Source organism: Rhinichthys klamathensis, unplaced genomic scaffold (assembly GCF_029890125.1).
Source record: "Rhinichthys klamathensis goyatoka isolate OS25496 unplaced genomic scaffold, OSU_Roscu_1.1 h1tg000259l_1, whole genome shotgun sequence".
Classification (NCBI taxonomy): domain Eukaryota; kingdom Metazoa; phylum Chordata; class Actinopteri; order Cypriniformes; family Leuciscidae; genus Rhinichthys; species Rhinichthys klamathensis.
Genome location: NW_026606781.1, coordinates 464,973 through 489,527, shown reverse-complemented (window position 1 = coordinate 489,527; position 24,555 = coordinate 464,973). Strand labels below are relative to the sequence as shown.

Genomic DNA, 24,555 nt, shown 5'->3' with positions numbered 1-24,555 from the left:
CCAATTCAGGGCTCCGGGTCATAGTGATGAGCTGGAAGAATGTCCCAACGATACTCCGGGTTTTAGAATGTCAAAAAGCGCAGACAAAACGGCTTACTCTGGCATATACATTGCTCTGAATCTCTTTCCGGATATAAATCCCTTAGTTTGTGAATTTCTAAAGGTTATCCGGTTTGAATTGGCGGTCTGGATGACAGCTGATGCAACGAAAATGCCGGTAAGGCGGCAGGCGGGCGGAGTCTCGTGTTCGACCGGAAATGAGTAACGGAATGAAAGGGGAGGGGCCTTTGAAGTGGTAAGGGAGGGGCCAATGATGTGAGTGATGGACACATGCAGTTACCAATCACTTTTGTTTACTTGTCACTATTATTATTAGAATTACTTGTAATTATTGTGAATTTTTTATCTAGCAAATGCAGATTTGTAATTTTATGCTTGTGTGTATTAACATGCTGTTATATTTGACCCTGGAACCCTACTTTTAAATATTCCAGTGGGCAAATACCTACATTTACCCGTCATCACTCAGAATCCTATCACAGGCTAGTGATAAAAAAATATTTAAGAGAGACGCCTGCTGGGCAAATCATAGAATGCCGTTTTCTGCTGTTTAAATTAGGATTTGAATTTCCTTTAAAGACATTTTCCTAAAGTGCCATTAGCTTTTTATACTGGGGAAACACACCAATAAGTTAATAATAATAGCTTTGTGTCTGCGGAATGCGGATTATTAATACTGCACTCAGTGCACTGTAAAAAAGTTTCTGCCTTAAATTTCTAAGTACAATCAACTTGGATGTTTAAGTCATTTCAACTTAAATTGCATTAACTTGACTTTAATTTTTTTGAATATTGTATAACTTTTAAAGTATTTTGTACAGTGTGTCTTCTAATAATGAAGGCCGGTTCAGCCACAAGAGTTGAAGTATTGTATCAAATCTGGCAGACTTTACCAAAAGCAAATTGTGATACAAGCATCTTGAAAGCCATGATAAACTTCAGAACCTGATGCATACAATGTTGCATTTGCATTAAATATCTATGGCAATGATGTAACTGTGAAGAAGTAAACTGACCAGTAACAAAGAGACCAAAAGTTTAATTCATGACCGAATCTGTGTATTTGAACAATTTGAACAAATCTTAGTTAATTTCTTTTTCAGGAATAAAATCACTCCATTCAGCCATGTTTGCACATTTGTTACCTTCCAGTAGACCTATATATATAGACAGAGAAATAATTTAGCGTGCGACTGAACGAGGTACATAGAGCCTGGCTGTTCCTGTCTCCACCAAACTCCTGGCTCTCCTATTTGTGCACAGTCAGAACTGCTAGTGTGTCTCCCCTTCTGAAACCTCTGTAATATACTTTTCAGTCATACTTTTCTATTTTGGCCATGCATGCAGCTATGACTCAGTAAATAATACCTGTAAGAGAGCTATAGAAACAAAAAAAGCTATCTTGTCATTTTTCATTGTTCTGCTAAACTTTCCTCTTAACCTGTAATGACCTTGCAGGTTGTTTTGGATACAGCCATATTTTACAAATGTTCACCATGGTGTCAAAGGTGCTGGCCATTCAAAATCTTCATGTAACACCTCACCATATAACCTCAAAATATGGTTTTAAATAATTATACATCCATAAAACATTTTTGTTGTTGTTGGTATTGTTCTGTCTGTTGAATCTTCAATTCTGTCTCTCAGGTTGTTTACTTGTTTAATAGGGACAGTTGTGGAGAGTCGTGGACTTCAGGAGAAACACCACAGCACTCCCCCACTTACCATCATGAGCAGCGCTGTGGCAGCAGTGGAGTCATTCAGGTTCCTGGAACCTGGGCACCACCATCTCTCAGGACCTATAGTGGGACAATCACATTGACACATTGTGAAAAAGGCCCAGCAGAGGTTGTACTTGCTTCGCCAGCTGAGGAAGTTCAACCTGCCACAGGAGCTGCTGATGCAGTTCTACTCTGCAGTCATTGAGTCTGTCCTGTGTTCATCTAACTGTCTGGTTTGGTTAAGTCACCAAATCAGTCATCAGGAGACTACAATGGACAGTCTGGACTGCTGAGAGGATTATTGGTGTTCCCCTGCCCACCCTCTAGGATCTGTACTCTTCCAGAGTGAGGAAGAGGGCAGGTAAGATCATCACATTTCAGCCTATATATACAACCTTTAAACTGTTGCCGTTCAGACGGCGCATCAGCACTAGAACATAGGCAAAGGAATGGTTTCTTCACACATGCTATTTACCTGTTTGAACAGTTAAATGTCTTCCAAGTGCAATACCCCACTTTTTTGTGCAATATCCTTGTAAATTAATTTTGTCCTATTTATTCATATTTTTATTCACAATCCTGTGAATAAGTTCATTATCTGTAAATGTTTATTCTGACTAAACCTACTTTATTCTTATACAGCCTATATATATATATATATATTTATTCTTAAATGTTATTATGTGTCTCTTGTTATAGCGTACTTATATATAGAAGCTTCAACAGCAAGGTAAATTCCTTGTGTGTGCAAGCACACTTGGATCTTTCTGATGCATTAAGGCAATATTAAACCAATATGTGTTAGTAGTGTTAATAATAAGTTCAATATGTGTTAGTAGTGTTAATAATAAGTTCACCACTGCTAGAACAGCCGAGTGTGTCGTAATACATTTTTTAAATAAATTTAATTTTAACAAAAAGTTTGAAATACAAAATCACATAGGCTAGATAAAAACTGTTTGTAAATTAGCTAACAGCTAAATAATTCATGTATAAATTAGTCTTTCACACTGCCTAGCATGAGCATCTAATGATTTACATTGTATTATCTCTGTATGCCACTGTCTTTTAATATTTGATTTGATAGGGAGGCTACGAGCAATACGTCAAAATGACGCATTAGCAAGTATGCGGCCACGAGATGGCGCTACAGTCATTTTAGAACAAAACCTAAGCAAATCACACAAGCGCGCGAAATCCTCATTATTCACTAGGATAGTGATTCTCATTGACAGCACGAACGTTTGTTTTCGTCCTCCCAAGAAACCGCTTTAATTGGCTTTTAAGGGTTTTATTGGTGAATGATTGTATTATTGATGTATCTACAAAGCTAGCATCATAACCTACATAATGGCAAAGCTAAACAACGCGCCTGAACTCAACATATCGTGCGTCTTTTGGCTTTACAGTGAAGGCGAAGCACTGTTGCGCTCTTGTGGATGTAACGGGAGTTTCAAACGCTCTCTGTGACCTGAACTGCTGGCTGTATTTAGGGAAATCCACGCGTCCATGGAGGCGGCGCTTATTGGAGTTCACTAAAGAGCCAGAGACTGTTTCAGTCCTGAGCAGTCAGTCAGTCAGTCAGCCTTTTGACTCAACACTAAACAGTTGATTTCGATACGATTTACATCTGGTTAGTAATTATATTATGGGTCGTTTTCTAAATCGTTCCGTCCAGTGATTTCTGCCCTGGCTTCCATATGAAAACTGCTCATCGACGTAAGTATTCAACTGTCTCTATTCAAATTTTCACTTACGACATGAAACAACAGGCGACTACTTTCGATTAAAGAGAGAAAAGATGATGGTCATTTAGCTAAATATTGTCAGTAGCTCTCAAGGAGCATACTACATTTTCCTTGATTATGTGAATGTTGCCAGTGGAGTCCCAAGGATCTTTTCACCTGGATATAATGGATTTCTTCAAGGTAACTAACTCTCCAGGGAATGTGTTTGCTTTTCAGCAAAGACTGTAGCCTTCCCACAGTGCTGTCCCTGTATTGGTTTTAAGGTAAGTTATGATGTAGTTTCTAATGTTTACTTGGTCGAATGTCTTTCTAATGTCTAATGATTTTCCACTGTTTTACACCCCAGGTTCATCTGGACAGCGTCAGTCCTCTCAGAGATGCTGAACCAAAGCACATACATTGAGAAGAACTTCCAGGCACCAGATTAAAAAAAACTCATTTCCCTGTATTCGTCTACCTCTGTCTTCAAACATCTAAAGTTCAGTCTAAGAATATGGCGTTTTTAATAAAAAAGAAGAAGTTCAAGTTTCAGATACACTTCACCCTGGAGGAGCTCACGGCTGTGCCGTTTGTGAACGGGATGCTCTTCTGCAAAATCAGACTGTTGGATGGTGGAGACTTTTCCATTGCTTCATCCAGGTAAGATTTGGGATTCTCTCTGACTGTATTGGGGCCAACACAACAGTTCCCATGGTTTCTGCCAAATAAAACAGTTGCTAGGGCAGTAAAGACTGTGGTAACTTTTTATCAGACACCACTGTTACTTTACACTCGGTTTAAGCAGTGCTTAAATGGTATGATGTGCATGGTATGATTTTTGATGGACGATGATCTGTTGAAAAATGATCTATAGCCTTAGGGTTGGTTGGAAGGACATTATTTTTGCGTATTATTATTATTATTATTCTGCTGTTGTCTTTGGTGTAGGTTTCACGAGGAACACTTATTCACTTATTCATTTTTACTCGGCCCGCCCAGCAGCTCTGAACAGTTTTTGAGTCCATTTAAAATGCACTTAGAAGACCACACAGGTTGCTTTGGGGGTCTCTTGAAAAATGTCTCGCATCAAAAGCCAAGACATTTTTTAAGGGTCAGGGTCAAACCACTATGCCATTCTTTACATTGTTTACCCAGGTAAAGGATTTTCTCTTTTGATCATTGCACACAGACAGCCTGAATCACGTCAATTTTCACGATTTCTTTTGCTCGTGACTAATTCTAAACGCATTCCTGAACTTTGACTGTGGTTTAAGATGATAGCACACATGTCAGTGGTACGGTTGTTTATAAATTGAGGCTTAAGCTCTTAGGTTAAACTCACAGCTGGGCAAGTCTGATCAGACATAGCCTAATTAGAATAATGAAGGTCCATTAGTAAATCTGAGTGAATCAGCAGTCTTATGTGATGACCAGTGGGGTTATTATTCCAGCATGTGAATGCCATAAAGACTGTTGCATGAATCTTGCACCTGATGTGTTGAATGCATTATTGTTTCTTCACCTTAAAATGTTTTACCCTATTCTGGACTCAAAACAGTTTTGCAGCTATCTGAGATAGGTCAAAAGTTTGAGATATTTGGTTTGATAAATTTTTTTTAAACGTATGTTCACATTTATCTAGTATTGAGAATAAAATGGCTGTTTGGTGGTAGACTTGATATGAGATGTATGTATATATTTTTTAATTTTTATAGATAAAATATATATATTTTTAAATTATTAAAATAATAATTATAATTTAAAAATGTAAAACATATATTTATTTATTTTTATAAATAAAATATTTTATATATATATATGTATATATGTATATATGTATATGTATATATATATATATATATATATATATATATGTGATATATATATATATACAGATAGATAGATATATTTTTTATTCAGGAAGGATGCAATAAATTGCTCAAAAGTGACAGTAAAGACTTTAATTTTACATTGTTACAAAATATCTTTATTTTAAATAAATGCTGTTCTTGTGAACTTTCTGTTCATCAAATAATCCACACAAAATGTATAGCGGTTTCCCCTAGAACCACCTTCAGCCCCGCTCTATAGAGGCCAAAAATGTGTCAGTCTATTTGAAGTTCTCTTGTGTTGTGAAGGTGTTTTTAGTGGCATATGACTGGGGGTGGTATATTGTGTGGGCGCATTGACTTGCTAGCGGTGCCAGGCACAGTGAGTGCTCTGGTTCTAGTGCACTGAGATGCCCTCCGCATTCATTCTGCACAATGCCTTGTGTAACTAATGTGAGGAGGGAGAAGAGGGTTATGTCATGAATGTCTCAACAACACCATCATTCCTCAGATGTATTGATAAAGAGATTAGATTGGATAGATAGCAGAAACAGAGTGTGTGGTAATTTCTAGAGAGATAGTGAAAAAAAACTGGATAGGAACTGGAAGTGGAATGCAAGATGGATAGAGGAGTAATGCACGAAGGAGAAAAAGAGGGTGAGAGAGAAAGCGAAAAACAGGACAGAGACTTCAGTGATAGTCCAAACAGAGAGCCGTTTGTCTGACTAAGCCACGGTCCTGTTTCCCTCTGCCCTCCTCCCCTCGCTCATTCTTTTCTCTCACTCTCTCACGTTTCTTCATCCTTCTGTCCTCTTTATCAGTGTGGATTGAGTTCATGGAGCGCTTGATTGACAGGAGTCAGCTCTCAAGACTGATGACAGACCGATAGTAGTAGTACTATCTATCAATGTGGAAGATCTTGCCTCTTTAATATGATCTCAGACTTGTTCTCCAGCTTTTCCACAGTTCAGGTTTGCATTTTAACTGGGAGAAATCAGATCGACGTGATGATAAAAATTCCTGGGGTGGATGATGAGGATGTAGACACAGAAGTCATTCGTTTCCAGAGGTGTCTTGGCTTGCTGAGTGGACAGAGGGCAGTGAAGCTTGAAGGAAGAGAGGGCACTGATAGGGTTGCTTTTTAATGGTTGGTCTGCATAGAGGCGGGCACATGCAGTTAAAGGTCCCATTCAGACATTCACAGTCATGATATGTGAACTACAGTCATCAACTTATGCAAACCGTTATCACTGCTGTTGGCTGACCTTAAAATATCTTGCTGAAAGATTCTAATTGAGTTATAAATCCTTCTTGTTGCAGAGGTGTATCATTATTGTGGTAGAGATTATACAGCAGCAGTGGTTTCTAAGGCAACTGGTGTGTGTGTGTGATTGTAATCATTACAGGGGTGCTCATCTCTCTTCCTTTCTGTTCTGTTCCTCTGCCTTCCACAGACGATAAATACTCAAGCAGTCATGTCCCTTTGATTCTTACAGGTTTATTTCTGCAGAAGAATTAAGGCCCATTCTCACCATAACTACAGTATAATGATAACTATAAAGTCTTAATCATTTTAATTCTGTGCGCCCACACTTTGTCATTCAGTCAAGGCATTTTGGGATTATTGGCATTGGCCAATAGCTAGGTATCGACACAAATTTCACGATTTAATTCGATTTTGATTCACAAGTTTGCTATTCGGTTCAATTTGATATTGATGATTTGGGGTATGTATCAGGTATAATACATGGGAAATTTTCTCAAGGGAAAAAAGAACTATACAGGAAACCCAAGTTACATTACAATAATACTAAAGGTTAAAATTAACTGATTTGAATAGGTTATTTACATTTAAATTACACATACATGTTAATAACATTTTAATGACAATCATGTTTATACTTGTTTTTGAAATAGAAATATTTAAATGTTGGCTGTTAGGGATGCTCCAATCGATCGGCCGCAGATCGGTATCAGCTGATAATCACATTCTCTGACTCGATCGGGATTTACTAAATTTGGCCGATCTCACAAACCGTTTGCAATTTGATGAGGTAAAACCATAAAAGTTATCTGCTGACGCGCATGTAAACTGTATACAGATTAGGCTTTAGTGCCACATTCTGTTTTGTAACTTCGCGAAACATTAGTAAACCATCGTAAATCACACTTATTTTATTTGAGCAGTTTGTCTCGATTTAAATGAGCCCACACACAACATAACATGATGCGTAGATTTTAAGAAAATCTTTACGGACTAACATGACATGCTGCTTGGCTACAGCTATTGGACATCCGGGATCTGATCATGTTGCGAATCGCAAAAATGACGCAGAGTTTTTCAATGTCATTTGAAAGTTAAACCAATGGAAACTGGATTTCGGGTATAGTGGGTAGGGACGATGTGTTGATACCAATCGGACATTGTTTTACAGCTGGAGCGCGCTTGGATTGGTCTGATCGCTCAGATTGTAAGGTCTTGATTTACGTGCGCCATAGAAAAGGAGCGCACAGAGGAAACAGCACTGGAAGATCATCAAAAACTAAAACAAACCTGTTTTTTTTTTTTATCGAATGAGACCATGTACTTGATGATACCTTGTTTATTTTGCAGAGTTATTAAAACTAAGCCATTACTTTTTAAGTATGCCACTTGAAATCACGTAAAATCATTAAAAATGCCTTTAGTGTGGGTTAAAAGTGACAGCCAACAGAGAGCTTACAAATCACTTGAATGGCTTGAATGATAGCTTGAATGATCGGGATCGGCCAATCGTGATGTCGGTAGTTGGTATTAGGGGTGGTTAATCTGTCTGATTTCCCGATTCGATTCGATTACGATTATTGAAGTCCCGATTCGATTACAGTCGATTTTCGATTATTAACGATTCTCGATTAGCGATTATTGATTTTCCATTTCACAACAGTAAACGAAAATACACTACAAAGTGTTTGCAGTATTAAAAAAAGTCAGCTGCTGAATTACTTAACTCTTTTATTGAGTAACAACAACTCAAAGCACTTTCTGTGTCGTGTAGTTATAACTTCAGAATTATTTGTATGTAGCTTATGTTCTGTAGAACACAGAAATGAATACATCACATTGTGTTGTGACTCATCAAGTTGAACTAAACAATAACAAATAAATGAAAGGCTTATTTCCTTTAGGAAGTAGATCAGAACCAACATACTGTAGAAATTGGACAATTTTCTTCTAGAAAGACAAGGTGTTGTAGCAAGCAACGCTCGTTAGGCCGGAGACACACTGGCTGCGTGGCGTGAGCGTGGCGTTTCTGTTGCGTGTCAGCTGCGTCGCGTTTTCTGTGTCTTTGCACACCAGAAACGTGTCTGACGCGGCGCCGCTGCTGCTAGATGACATAGAGGGACAGTCTACATTTGGGTTAGCGGTGTGTTAATCCTTACTACAACAATTTCAACTCTTGCCTCTTGCCTTTACGACAACAATTTCAACTGTTATCACACATCTTCCAAAATCCGAAAAATAGGGAAGTGGGCTGTCTGTTTATTTCAATAACATTGACAAATTTTGTGTAGCTTTAAAGAGCCTATATTTAGCCTGATGGTGGACCGTCACTCAGAAGACACACTATGTTGTTATTGTAGCCTATTATCTTTATATCCTCCTGAGGCCCAGAACGTTTTTTTCAAAAGTTTTTTTTCTTCTTCATGTAATCACATTGTTAAGAGCATAAGAAACAAATGAAAAAAAAAAGAGATATTTTATTCATATGTTATGCTATGACCTCTGTAGTGAACACCAGGACTCGATTGTTTAAAAAATAAAAATGACATAAATTTGTATATAGGCAAAAATAATGGCAATACTTGAAAATCGATAATTATTATTATTATTATTTGTTTAAATTACATTGATATCTGAATTTATATCAAAACCTAGACTTTCAAACATCAAAATGTAATTTATTAATATGTATTCGTGTACAAAATGACAGATAAACATCGTTTCCTATTCTATTTTGCCTGGAAACGCTTGCGTGTCGCGTGAAAAATAGGCGTCGGTTCTATTTCTAGCATGCACGCGTTTTCCGCGCGGCTCATGCAGGCAGTGTGCAAGCTCTAACCTGTTACATGGGAGCCGAAATAAAAACGGACACACCACGCAGCTGAGACGCTCACGCCACGCAGCCAGTGAGTCTCCGGCACACCTGCTCTCACTCGCTCTGGCTGCCGTTACCATAGACGGCCGTTACACGCGCTTGCTACTGGAACTGGGCGCGTTCGTGACGTTCAACTTCCGGTATAACATTTTTTACAAAATAAAATAATGAATTTTTTTTTATGATAAAAAATCGATTTTTGAAAATTTAATAATCGATTCATACTCGTCCATAACATACTCGCGATTAATCAATAATCGATTTTTTTCACCACCCCTAGTTGGTATCGGCTGCAAAAATCCCGATCGGCTGTCATAAAAACATGATAAGTTTATTCAAAGATACATTAAATATTGAAGAACAGGTTAAGTAAAAATTCAATGAATATGTAATATAGTGCGTATATATAGCAAAAAAAAAATCCTCTCTGTAGTTCATTTTTCTAGCTGACTAATAAGTTTAAGGAGGTAAATGTTACGTGACATTGTTTACAAGTTGTTGTTTTTTTGTCTTTCTGCCGTTTAAACACTGATTGAGCGATTACATCATGAGACAGTACGGATTTCGGTAAGTTTTACTGTATCTTTCAACATAGATGTTTGTTTATTTTTATTCTGTGTTGTAATTAGTAGGAAATCAGAAGAGATGATCAATTAACAGAAGTTGTTTAGTTTCTAGTGCTGGGTTTCGATTCAAATTTCAAGAATCGATTCGATTCCGATTCTCAAGATCTTGAATCGATTATCATTATTCGATTCGATCCGATCCGATCTTCGAGATTAAGATAAGTGTTTTTGAAAAAAGCATATTTTTTTTCCAGCTGTTGAATTACAGGACTGTAGTTATGCAACATATTGATACAATTATTATAGACATTTAACTGCAAATTAATGGAGTATTGATGGTTGTAAAGAACAATCCCCCTTCCAGAGTGTTGATACAACTGCTTTCACAAACTTGCACTGGTGTAGACGACAGAGGACGCAGAGGTATCAGCAGCAGTAACCGCAGAGGATTGCAAGTAACCGCAGCAACCGCGATATTCACGTTTTTTATAAGGCTATACCCTTCTTGTTTTGAACTTCATGCATGTGTATTGAATGTTAAACAAGTTCATAATGATAACAAACAAGACTGTTTATCGTGGTGATGTGTAGCCTACAGAGGCTTCGCACAGACAGTGAATGAGAGAGATCGGCAGAGCGCGTGCGATTACCTGCGTCTGTCTTTGAAGTCATATGTATTTGTGAAAAAGGTTGCCGTGTCAAAGGAAAGCGAAATATTTGTCGTATCATCCTTTTAACGTTCACGTCACGGGTATTTACCATAAATGCGCGTCAGCAGCAGCGCTGGTCAGCATCCCACTGCGCGAGGAAGCCGCGGGGAAATAAAATCAGCCAGTCACGCATTGAATCAATGCCATATTGGTCTCTAATAAGTGAAGCATCAGCTTCAGCGTTACCCATGCGACGCATTGCTGCTCAGCTGAGCCTTGAAAAGTGGAACTCAAAGTTAAAAAATAATTAACACCTTGTTTCATTACATCTCTTTTAATGAATCAGCTTTTTTGAACGTGTTCGTTGAATGAACGGTTTAATGACTCACTCAAAGCCCGTTGTCGTAACAATGTGCGCGCTGAGTGAAAGCCTTTCAATGCGCATACAGGGATCTCCCAGTCGCGGCAAGTTAAAGTTCACGGGGAAAATGTAAACCTATTAAAATCGATCCTCTGAGTTACGGATCGATCTTTAGAAATTAATATGAAAATCGATTCAGAATTGGTGAATCGATTTTTTCAACACAGCACTATTAGTTTCCTTGATGGATAATGCAAATTTTCAAATCATTTTGAGTAAATATTGTGTAAAATATGTTTACATTTCTGAAATTAGCTGTTGAGCAAAATATTAACTCAATTTACTTGAAAATATGCATTATTCATTATCCATTAAGAAAATTACACAAATTCTGGCCATTTAAAAAAAAAATGTATGTACACTCTACTGTTCTAACGATTTTAAATAAATGCTGTTTTTTTTTAACTTTATATTCATTGAAGAATTCCACAAATTTTAGGCAGGACAACTGTATTATAAATAAATAGGCCAGGGTTGAATAAACGTTTCTTGAGCACTTCAACTTTGCCATCACAGGAATGTAAAATGGAGCATTTAAAACATTGTAAAAAGAAAACAGTTATTTTAAATAGTAAAATTACACAATATTTCAAAATTTTTACTGTATTTTAATCAAATAAGTGCAGCCTTGGTGAGCGCAAGAGACTTCTATCTAAAACATGAAAAAATCTTACCGACTCCAAACATTTGAATGGTAGTGTACATATTCTAATTATATGTACATTAACCTTGTCTAGATATGTCTAGGTATTGGCTTTGGCCACTGTACAATCAGTATCGTTGACCAGTACTTTCTAAAGATGTTTTTGTTTTATATTTAATCTTTTGGTGCTGATTGACGTTCTTAAATGAACAAAGAGAAAGCTGAAGAAATAAAGAGGATCGGGTTTCTTTCTGCTCAGTGTGTTATTTGCATCATGGCGGCTTTGACAAATCGAGCAGAACCTCATTCTTTAGATTCCACGGGAAGAGTTACACCCCGAAACAGACACACAGATTATGCTAATTGTCAATGTGAGATTATGAAAACAAATCATTCTCTTTTTCATTGCCTAGAACCCATTCATGTGCATTCACGTCTGTTTTGTGTTTAGTATCTTAGCAACAGGGGATCAAATAAAACCTTTGAGAATGTGGCACTTTGGGTATACAGCACACACACAAACACACACATCCATAATGATTGTATTGCCCATGCACCTTTAAGGAGCATGTAAGCTGAAAGGTAGTGAATGATTTCCACACCTTTTCTTAGACCATCTTTTCTGGTTAAATCAAAAGCCCAATAGACAGAAGATTGATTTAGGCTGTAAGTTGTTAAAGGTGATTTATTAGTGTTTATGGCTGACTGATAAGTTTTTCTCTGGCTGCTTTTCTGGCTTTCTCATACACTCATTAATGTCAATATTATATTTCTACCATATATTATACGTCTTATCTGAGACTCCAGATGCAGTCAATTCATACACATAGCGCATAATGTTAATGAGGTGCTTATCTCTCTCTCTCCCACAATGCACCACAAAAACAACACATATACAACACAATAGTTTGTTGCATTACAATCATGAATGGTGATTTTTCTTTTGACATACATAAAGGGGTCTGTAAGATCTGTATTGGGGTGTCTCATAGTTCAGAAGTTCAATTCTTCTGGTGACTATACACACCATAAGGTTGCTAGTTAAGTTCCTGGCATGTGCTGCCAGCTTGCTTACGAAGCACAAGCGGGCAGATGAACAAGGGTCTCATCCCGTACAGGTCGCGGTGTTATTGGGCTACAACTACTCAATGAGATTAACAGCTGAGACTCAGCGGTGCACCTGCTCTCAGCGGGGACAGACTGAGGCTTCTAAACTGCCTCCTGTAAACACTTCATGAAATAGATTGCTGCGAACCAAACAGATGTAGGTAAACAGTTGGGGTGTCTTAACTGGACTTTGCACTGTCTGCCCTCATCAGCTACTATTTTACAAAGATCCATTAGTCAATGATTAGTGGTGATTGCTGCTATTCGTCTAAACATTGGCTAAACGTCTAAACTTAGCTCTTATCTTATCTGCTATTATATCTGAAATTGTGTTTGTTTTTTGTTGAGGAAAAATGTGCTATTACTTTTCAAAGCAATTGGACTTACGATTTTCGCTTAGCAGATGATAAAGCTGGTAAAAAAAAAATCCATTTAACTTGCATTGGGTGTTTACATGCACAACAAAACACTGATAACTATCAAAAATCTGCTTATTTTAAAAACGAAAGAATACCAGCGATAAATTGTGTACTGTGAAATCAAAATACAATGGCAGAGATCTGTCTTATATCAATAATCCTTACAATCTCTAACAGAAACATCCCCACTTCTCTTTTCATGTTTTAAGATAATATAAGAAAACGATTGTATTAGTACCACAGGGATATTTTTTTATTACAGTAGCAACACTTAACATTCATGTAGCTCAAACAGTAGTGCATGAAATTAGCAACAACACCATGAGTTTGATTTACAGCGAATGCATGAACGTGATCAAATGTATATGCAATGCAAGTCGCATTGGATAAAAATGCCAGCCAAATGCATTAATGTAGAATTTATGCGTTACTGTTCAATGGTTTGGGGTCAGTTACATTTTTTTTCACCCAGGCTAAATTTTAAAATAAGTTTAAATAAGTAATACTGTGAAAAATCACAACATTTTTAAAAGAACTGTTATGTATTTTGATAAATTAAAATGTACGTAATTTATTCTTGAGATGGCAAAGCTAAATTGTTACTCTAGTCGTCAGTGTCACATGATCCTTCAAAAATCATTCTAATATATTGATTTGGTGCTCAAGAAACATTTCCAACATTTTTTGTTGAATAGAAATCATACGGTATTTTTGAAATCGAAATCTTTTGTAATATTCTAAATGTCTTTCATGTCATGTTTTAATCCATTTAATGTGTATTTGATGAATACAAATATTACTTTCTTAAAAAAAAAAAAAAAACGTGCTGACCCCAAATTTTGAACGGCTATACACACAATAAAATGCATACAATAAACAGAATAGAATAAAAGTAAAAAAAATTCAGTATACTGTCATAGTGACATAATGAAGTGCAGTAATGCAAATGTATAAAATACTGTATATAAATCATGCTCTCACAGACTAATGGCATTAGGCAGGAAGGAGTTTCTCTCAGTGGTGCATTGAAACGTAAGTCAAGAACTATCTCTCATTTACTCATGGATTCATGAGTCTGTGGGCATATTGTGGGAAAATATGGAAGAAAGGGGAAGACTGATAAAAAGTGAGCACCATCTGGAGGGGAGTTTCACACAGAAGTAGGTTAAATGAAGTCCTGGCGGAACAGAAGGGTGGAGGGACAGAGGGAATGAGAACAAGCTTTTCACAAAACTTGACTGGCCCTTTTGCGTCTGTCTCAATTAATAGTTTTAGATGTAGTTTGTTTGCTTGTTTTGCCACAAGCCTTATTTCTCATATTGTATATATCATCGCAGTACTATACAGATCTATTCAAGTATATGTATTTAAGTTACGTTCTCGCAGCTTTTTCACAGCTGTGTCGTATGCTCCCTGGTTTTGCGTAGTCACAGGTTTCCAGGGGTCAAAGTTCAGTTGCAGGATGTGTTGCAGGGTTTCACAGACAACATACAGCTAGGAATGTCCACTTGATTGACCTCTCTCCCCTTCACACGTTCCTCTGTCCCTCACAGCACTATATGCAAACACTCCAGTGCAGACGACAGTATTTCTTGACAGCTTTAATAAACAACACACCTCAAATCTTCAGTCAGCCTGTTTAAAACGTTTCTCAAAAAGCGTAGACTAAGCTGTATTGTCAGCACAAGAAACAGACATTATCTCTGTCCACACCTGTTACAGTTACTGTATTTCAATTAGAAGCCTTGATATTGTATAGCCTACTATTATGAAAATATAGCCACACCAACCAACTGTTTTTTTTGTGTGTAAGCTTAGGGCAAAACTTGTACAATACATACAGTCCCGAACAGCACGAAACATGATATTGTTACCAATCTGGTGATTCTAGTACATTCTTCTTTCATTTCAGCGTCTGACTCTTTATATCAGTGTACTTTATGGCCATTTTGTTGCAGTACAGTGTGGGACTAATACTGTCTAATAGATTTGGTTTATATTAAATGAACATGTGCTTTGATACGCTTGCACCATCAAAGCACAGCACTAGCATCTGGATACTTCATTACATACACCGAACCTAAATCAAAACCTTTGTTCAGGGAGAACATGCCACAGAAAGAAGAAAACACCTTAGTTGAATAATGCCTGACATTAAGCTGGCTGTAATGTTGCACCAGTATTTTATTATTTCTGGCTTAAAGTACCCATTTGAACATTCAAGGAAAGGAATTACTTAGTGACTTTGCACCCTGCTGCCCTTACATTTTGTTCTTCCTGCAAATTGTAGTCTGTTTAGACTTGTCTTTCTTCTCCCTCCAACAATGTTTTTTTGTGGTTTTGCCTCTGCACGTTAAGAGGCTAGGCTAATCATTGTGCTTTATCTTCTGCTCGCTCTTCAATCCATTCCTGTCCACTTCAGATGCATGTGCTGTCATACACACCGTCTGCACTCTGATTGCAATCTCGGAGCAGTAAATCTGCTGTGCCTCTCAGAATTTGGACTCTCATTCATAGACAAGCTCGGAGAGCTTGTGAGATCAAAGGTCAAATTCTTTTTGAGGCATAAAATTGGCTACTGCTCTTGGTGAATTTATCCCAGCCCCCTTCTTCAAGTCCTGCATTGGATAAAAGATGTATATAATATTACCCCCCCCCCCCCATTTTGATGCATATCTGAGTGAAAAAGTTAATGAATAACGGGACTTGAAATGCCCATTGGAAATTGATTGGGTCAATGCCATTTGCGAGGGAGAGGGAAAGTAAATGTAGCACATGAATTATGCACATAAATAAATAATTTATAATAATCTGTCAATTTTTATTTTATTGCAATTTTAATCAAATAGTGCATTAGTAGAGTAATCATGGAGTATATTACAATGGCAGTAAGTGGAAATTTATTTAGTCATCAAAACCTTGGTCAAATATTATATATGTAATGTGACAAATCTTTAATTTCTCTAGCCTTTCATGCGAATTCAATGTCATTCATTCAATGTCAAACACCCTTAAACATAACTCAAAAACAATGTTAGGCTGTTCAACATTCCTCATGACACACACAGATTTGTAAATTACAGTAATTACTGAAGCGTTTAGCCCATTGGCTACATGGAGAAAATTATTTTTAGAGTATTGGTAAGTTTAGTCTTGCCTGTTTTATAGAGAATGCCTGACCGAAAAGACGAGCAGCTGAATGAGGAAAACACAGCTGGCACTCCTCAATTCCTGTAGAATTAAAAACCACTTTTATCTATATTCAATGTTATACTATACATTATATGTTGTATATACTTAATATAGCATATAGAAATTTAATCTTTCTAAAATTTATTTTAATTTATAAATCATCTCTCTGAGGTCATGTTATACCATTTGACTTGAGTTTACACTCTAAACAGGCTTACATTAACAACTGGCAGAAGAATTCTTTGCTTGATCAGTAACAACAACAATGCCTTCTGACTTACAAAAAGCTCCACAATTTCCCAGAACTATTAAGGGTTGCTGGGAATAATCAACTAGTGACTTTAAGTACAAATGGTTTGTATCCGTCAATCCCAAAGTGTTCTTACCACCCCTTCATTTTCTTACTTGTGTGTTTTTTTGGGTCTCTCCATCTTTCAGTCAGCTAAGAGAGCCTGAGTCAGATCCATGGACACGTGAAGGAAAGAGAAATAAAGAATGAAGGGAACGGCAAATTGGCCTATATAAGGGTGATATCAATGAAATGTGACTAACATCAGGAGACACTGTACACGCTGGTCTGCATGTAGAGTTGATTTCAAAGAGTTTCAAAGATTTCAGTTTAGTCTGAGGTATTTTTCTTTCTCATCAATCTTGATGACTTTGTTTTTAGTTGATCTTATATTTGTTTGTTTTCCATGTGACCAGAGCTCCCACAGCAGAGGCATTTCATATTGTTTGGCTGCTCGTACAACAGTTATTGGCAGTATATCATTTTTAAAAAGAGTGAGCTGGGTTTTCTCATCTGCGTTGATCTGTGTTTCTGGCTCTTCTCTGAGCGTCTGGTCCGTCCCGTGGGTCCTGATCCATTCGAGTGGAATGAGAGATGACTTAAATCACAGAGATCCTGGAACCTATGTGAGCAATTCTCTATTTTGACCTCCAGACTTCAGCTCACAGCCAAATGTTCAATTGATTACTTATTGATGAGTGTTTAAACATGCTTTTGCCAATTGGTGTCCCTATCTATGTCACCAAACCTCATCCACACCAACCATTCCAATAACTGTGACCTTCTGAACGCTTTCAATCAGTAATCAATTAAAGTGAGGTTTTGTTGGCAAATGTAGTCCACAGGGTCTACTTACAGCATTGAAGAGGCTCTGATTTCAAAACCCAGTGATTAGGGCCTCTGTTCCAGTGAATAACACTCCACGGGTGGTTACATGTGTAAAGTGCATCTAGGACTGGTCTCCACTCCAGCCATTCCTGTGCCTCTTATGCAACAGCTAACAATGATAATGTCAAGAGGCCCCCGGCTGGTATTTGCATAGCTTATCAGAGAGGAAAAGAGCCAGGTTATGATCCAATGTTCAGCGTGTTAGGGTCTTTGTGGCCATTTCTGTGATTGTGTGTCTGTCTGTAGTCAGGGCTGCCCCAGACTAAAGATTTTCCTAGTCGACTGTTAGTCGTTCATTTAAGCCATTAGTCTATTAGTTAGTGGAAAAACTCTTTGTCCACGTTGTCGGGGAGAAGTGAGCTCTGTGTCTTGCTCACAATGAAGCCGGCTTTGGAGAAGATGCACTCCGATGGCATTGACGTGGAAGTTAAGTTAAACATGTCTTGCAGAAACTGCGGTACTTAACTTGGCTTCCACACTCCGCTTGGACACTTGGATATGCGTCTAATATTAGCACACAATTATTTAGGTTAACGTTAGAGCGACGGCCACGTAAAGTGGCTAACGTTAGGCTACTACTTGCATGCTTTAAATAAGTCATGTTTGAAGTTGCACATCACCTTTTTGTGGTCATTCTTTATTTTCTCGAAATGTTCCCACTGTACTTTTTATTTTCTACCCGACATATTACCCCATGGACAAGCCGTGACTGCGTGACTGCCAATTTCTGTGGAGTTTTTCTTTTCTGTAACTAACCGACTAATTAAAGTCACAACAAAAGTCTAAATATAAATGGAATCAGTACATAAAATACATAATATTAAAGATGAACGAGAAACAGTGAGTGCTCTTTGCCATCGCGGCTATTTAACTGCAGCAATCGGGCAAATACTGGTCTATCTGGGTTCCCGAAACCATACAGGCACGGAGTCAGTACGGGGAATACCACTGTATGTACACGGAGATATATCATAAATTATAGGACAGTTTCTGACTGCTAAAATGAGCTTCTCGTTCAACTTGCCTCGGTCAGACTCAGCACTGAAGAGTGACACGCTCCACTGACTTCACTCCTATTGGTTGTCGCTCCCGAAAGTCGCTCTTCATTTGCATAAAGTTAAACCGATCTCAACTTTGTCGCGTCGCCAGACACGCCCCACCGGTCGCCAACGGTCACTGTCGCGCGTGTCGCCGGAATCGCCCGCTCCCCATTGAAATGAATGGTATCGTATCGCTTTGTCGCTTGTAGTGTGAACGGGGCTTAAGGGCTGGATTGCATTGCAAAACCACCATTCTCTTCTTGGCCCCCGTCCCCTACCACAGGTACTACTCTCTAATCTCAGCATATGAGAGCTCAATACATAATGCAATAAAAAGCAAATCCCAAGTAGTGTTGCCATACCATCTGATTAAAAAATCTAAATCAGTAGGATAGTCTGTAAAAAAAAATTGTAGTTGCAGCATCAGATCCTCTCTTTAATCAATTCCTTGCCTCAATTTTATAGGCTACATAGTATTATAATTAACACAACTTTTTTTTTGTTTTCATGATGCATCCTATAATCACATGACCTTCTGTAACCCACCTTACAGCATGTAGGCTACAGTGTTCTTTACATGCACACAAACACACTAATACAACATGTTTCTTCTGATCCACATGTGTGGATCTACAGGAGAAAGGGTTTAACACTGTCTGTCTAAACAGATGGGCTCAGATTAACTCTTGGGTTGGAATTTAGGCTACAGTTGAGTCTGCTGAAAGGACACAACCAATAATACACATTATTCAGATGAATTTTAAAAGCTGTCCTTGTGTTGACTAAAGGGCAAAGATGTAAAGACATCAGTGAGATTCAGAACAAACACTCGGTTTAAAAGGCTGATTGGATGAGGCTAAACATTAGAATATTATCCACACTCAATCAAAAGTGTTTTATTTCCTCTGCCGTAGTCTTTGCTTAAAACACACGCAACAACATCAACAATCTTCTGGCTCAGCAGAGTGTTTCTAGAGGGAGGTGAAAAGTCAATGTTTGTGAGGGATGACCTAAGCATTGTAGTCTTTGCTCTGGAAGAAGATTGATGCTCTTGCTGGAACATCTGGAATGCTGTTATTGTGTTTACGCCAAGACGATGTCATACCTCACTCTTACGCACAATTAGAGGTTTATACTCCATGAGGGTATGTAGAATTCTTTTTTAAAATTATGAATAAGCTGCAAAAGTCCCCTTATGAAAGAAATGTTACAATATTTACACACATACACAACAGTTCAAAAGTTTTTGGGCAGTAAATTAATACTTTTAGTTAGCTATTCCCCATTACATTGATCAAAAGGGACAGTACAGAAAGGAATAATGTTACAAAAATGCTGTTCTTCTGAAAAATGTATCATGCTTCCAGAAATATTAAGCAGCTCAACTGTTTTCAACATTGATAATAATAAGAAATGTTTCTTGAGAACCAACTCGGCATAGAATGATTTCTGAAGACTGGAGTAATGGCTGCTGAAAATTCAAGTTTGCCATCACAGGAATGCATTTAAAAATATATTAGAATAGAAAACTTATTTTAAAGGGGTCATGAAATGGAAATTCAATAATAACATACTGCAAGTTTCAGTCCAAAGTTGTTGGACCACCAGACTTTCTTAATATTTTATGTTGAAATCTACGGCGTCAAGTATTTTGTCCTCGCCGAAAATGTTAACTTATTTATCATCTGTATTTGTAATAAACGTTGAGCCAGCATTTACCGATATAAAGAGACCAAGTGTGTGTTAATCATTACATGGATTAACAATGTTTTCTTGAGTTAAATATTAATATATTGTATGAAGAAAGCGTGGTCAACTTGAATACATATGCAATGCGTAAAAGTGCCAATCACGTAAGTGTCTTTAACTTGTGGTTCTGGAAGGGTTTTCTCTTTACAGAGAGTGAAAATGAGGATGGAAAAGTATTGTTTTTACAAATATTTGAATTTTTAAAAACACACAACTTAAAATCATAAGCTAACCTCCAGAAACATAAAGATCTGAAAATGCCTTTATTTGTAATAGTATTTCACAATATTGCTGTTTTTATTGTATTTTGACCAAATAAATGTAGTCTTGTTGAGAATACACCTGTCTTGTTTGGTTCGATTGAATCAAACTCTAGTTCGTCGTTTCCCCCCTTGGTTCGGATCTTTTGGGCAGGTGTGAATGCAGCAATCACACTCGGGTGCGGACCAAACAACCGTACCGAGACCCAGCTGAAGAGGTGTTCTCAGTCCGGTTCCAAATGAACTCCGGTTCGTTTAAGGTGTGAACATGACCCGACCCAATTGTAGAAAGCACTGCGCCTTTTTTTTTTTTGACAAGGTCAGATTTTTACTATGTAATTTGGGGTGATGAAATGCCTATACATTAGGGCTGCAACACGGACCAGGCTCCACGGTTCGGCACGCATGTGATTCACGGATTAACTGCTAAATTTAACCATCAGAGTGAAAGTTTATAATTTAGACATGTTTTGTCTTGCCAATTTTCACATTCAAACAATCAAAGAGGTGAAAATGAGAGAGATAGAGATAGAGATAGAGATAGAGGCGTCTCAGGTAGCGCTCAAACACAGAATTGATTCCTCTTTTGCCTTTCCTTGCCCTTGAATGGACACATGCACACAAAATTATGTTAAAACACTCATCAAAATATCCGTCTCAGCAAGTATTCTCTCAGTTATGTCATAAGTGAACAGTTGAGAAAGAAACCAGATGTTTGTCAGTTTTTTTCGGTCCGTGCATTTGGTCTTAAAGTGACGGCAGACACCTAATATTCCTACTTTGTCTGTAGTTAATGTTAATAAAACAACAAAATACAGCTTTAACAAATATTAAACTATATTTAATTTCTACAGTGAACAAATAGTGTTATTTTACATTTAGGCTTAATTATTAATTTCTGTACCTGAATGCTACTGTTAGACTTTATAACTTTATTTACTATTCATCTCTACTTGTAATTTGTGTATTTGTTCTTATTTTATTACTGACTGTTCACTTGTTTTTAATAATGTTTGAACTTTATCAGCATGCTTTCTCCTCCGGAACCATCTTGCAGCACATCTTCGTCTTCGCAAAATCCTAATTACAACATCGTATAGATGACATTGTATCATATGATGCTCATAAGTTTCTTCATATTGTGTTAGTAGCTTGAAACACCAAATCAGTAAAAGAATAAAAATCGCACTAAGAAAGAACTCCATGATTAGCCTGTTTTTTGCACTTTTGCTAATATTTTCAAGATTTGACTCCTCTACGGGCCTTATTTTTCCCACAGGCCGTGTGTTTGACAGCGGGGCACTAGATGCTCCACTAAGCTAATGAGCTCTGCAGAGTGATGAAATATAGATATCAGCCACTCCAGTGCCTCGCATCACAACATGACGGAGAGAACTGTGAATAATTCATTAGGTCTGATAATCTTTGTGAGTTTAATACATTTAAACGTGAGTCGGTCACGTTTTAAGATGCAGCACGTGTCCGTTTCCCTCGTGCTGTTACAAAACAGACAGTTTTTGGAAAGTTGCACTCAATTTTCAGTGGCAATGAATCCTAGCTGCAGCTTATAAAGCAAGTAGTTGGGGTCTCATCAACCAACGGGCAGAAAACTTTACACAAAAACTAGCACGTCAAGGGCCTGTAAAATGTTTTTCACCTCATTACATCTCAAGTCAGGTCCTAGGTGTGACTCGATAAAAAGGAAGAGAGCAAAGTGATAAGTTTTCCTTGTGAAATCTCATTGGTCCATATTCCAGCTCCCCCATACATTAAAGTCAGTATAAAACGTAAGTTCCAATGGTTTTTTTTCTTCCCTAGTGTGATTGGTTATCAGAGTGAAACGGCTTCTGGAACAAGAAAAAATGTAGAGCTAGGCTTGATTTTTGTCCATGCTGTGATCTCAAGTGATTGACAGGTTGCCAGTAAACACGTCATCAGAGAAGAGATGTAATTTCAAGAGGGACGGGAAGTTATTTTGATTAGAGATAACAAGGGCATTGATTAAAAAAAATAACAACGTGCACAGATAATTCATTTATAATAAATGCTGCAATATTCCATACAAAAAAGTTAGAATTGGGAATTTTGATTTCATGGCGACTTTAAACAATAGCTTTTCAATGTGCCCTCCAAAAGCTTGCGTTACCATCCAAAAGAGGCACAAAATCACTTTCACAGACCTTTACCATGACTGTTCCCTGCTGGTGGAATGATCTGCCTAACTCAACCTGAGCTGCTGAGTCTTTAGCCATTTTCAAGAAAGATCTTTTTTTTGTCAACACTTGACCCATTAATACTAACACTTTATATTTCTAATAGAAAAAAAACTTGCTATGGGTACTGTGCTAGACTAACTGGGACTTGTCACAGCACTTGCATATTGTTGCTCTTTTGTTGCTTTAAATGCTTCTATTGTTCTCATCATTTGTAAGTCACTTTGGACAAAAGCATCTGCTAAATGATTAAATGTAAATGTGATCTAGTGTTACACTGTTTTCATGTCCGCGTATTCATGTTCAGTGCGGACATGATTGTCACATTGCTCTTAGGCCCTGTCTACACCTGCTATTAATATGCGTTTTGGTCGATCAGATCACAAGTGGACGATGCTAATACAGTCGGTGTCTAAAACGTTTTGAGCTTGTCCACTTTTGACCACTTCCAAAGATAGTCGAAAACGCATTAGGATTGAAAATCCGCATTCTTCCCCTCGTAGAAATCCGGACAGAAGTGGCTTAAATTGGACAAAATAGACAGATTAAAACACCAGGGGTCTCATTTATAAAACTGTGCGTAGAATCCTTACTAAAAGTGTATGTGCGTCCGAAAGCCAAAAATGGCGTACGCAAACAAATATTCGGACTTCTAAAACCGTGCGTACGCCAGAACCTGCGCAGAATTCACTTTATAAATCCCAGTCAGCGGAAGATTGTGCGCACATGCGTCTCCTCCCCGAAACAACCATATATGGAGCTTACAACACCTAGTTTTACTATGCATATCCTCATCTGCATATCATTTGCATATAATTATTCATCCACGTGATAACATGTTTAACGGCAAGACATTTGGAAAATATGAAATACGGATGTGCCGTCACATTAGTTAGGCTACATTAATAAAAAATAATTTAGTAGCCTATATCCTTGCCTTGTTTTTGAATAAATAAATCAAATAGTGTAAAATACATTTCAGAGAAAGTTTTTCTCAATCTTTTCCACTGGCCAAAGAGTATTTTTAATTGATTTATATTTTTAATGGAAACAAATAGACCTTGTAGTGCATTATTTGCACGAAACTATTTTCTCAGACAATCTGCTATTATCATAAGCAATTATCTCTGTAGTTAAAACATTAAAACACAGCATGCCAGAGGAAAAGTGTTTGAAAGCATTGCATCCACAACAAATATTTCTATTTATTGAATATAAAAAAAATTTGTAACTTCTCAGTAATGATTTCATGTAATTTAAGTGTCTATCTCCATTAATCAGAATGGCATATTTAATCTAAATGTTTATATCAGAAGTAAAACATAGTTTTAATTATTTAAACTGTTATTGTGAACATATTTCACAGAACACTGTATTTATGATTATAATGAAGATTTACGGTTTTAGATAGGCTGCGTCAGTTTCAATAAACGGCCCAACGTGCTCGCTGGCGCGGACATTTAAAAAGGCATGGATGTTTGCTTCATGTGATAGGCTTGGTGAGTGAAATTATAGCTATTTGTATTATCTTTCTGTATACTGTATGTATAATTTTTTTTAGATTTTCTGTCTAAAAGTGACCAAAAAGACATTTAGCTCCAGCTCACCATCGGTGTCGCCAAACTGCTCCATCTCCAAAACG

The 24,555-nt window shown here is 37.4% G+C and overlaps 1 protein-coding gene across 4 annotated transcripts in view; it reads left to right on the top strand.

Moving 5' to 3' along the window:
* Positions 1-3,306: 3,306 nt before the first annotated feature.
* The window catches only part of eeig1b (estrogen-induced osteoclastogenesis regulator 1b), a 42,937-nt gene continuing 21,688 nt past the window's right edge, over positions 3,307-24,555 (top strand). Inside the window, exons 1-3 of one of the 4 annotated variants that reach the window (XM_056267393.1) lie at positions 3,307-3,500; positions 3,751-3,792; positions 3,876-4,168. In XM_056267393.1, coding sequence (XP_056123368.1) covers positions 4,023-4,168 — 146 coding nt within the window. In that variant the 5' untranslated portion in view covers positions 3,307-3,500; positions 3,751-3,792; positions 3,876-4,022. Of the gene's footprint in view, positions 3,501-3,725; positions 3,793-3,875; positions 4,169-24,555 lie in introns of all 4 variants that reach the window. The other 3 variants (XM_056267391.1, XM_056267392.1, XM_056267394.1) reach the window with 3 other exon arrangements.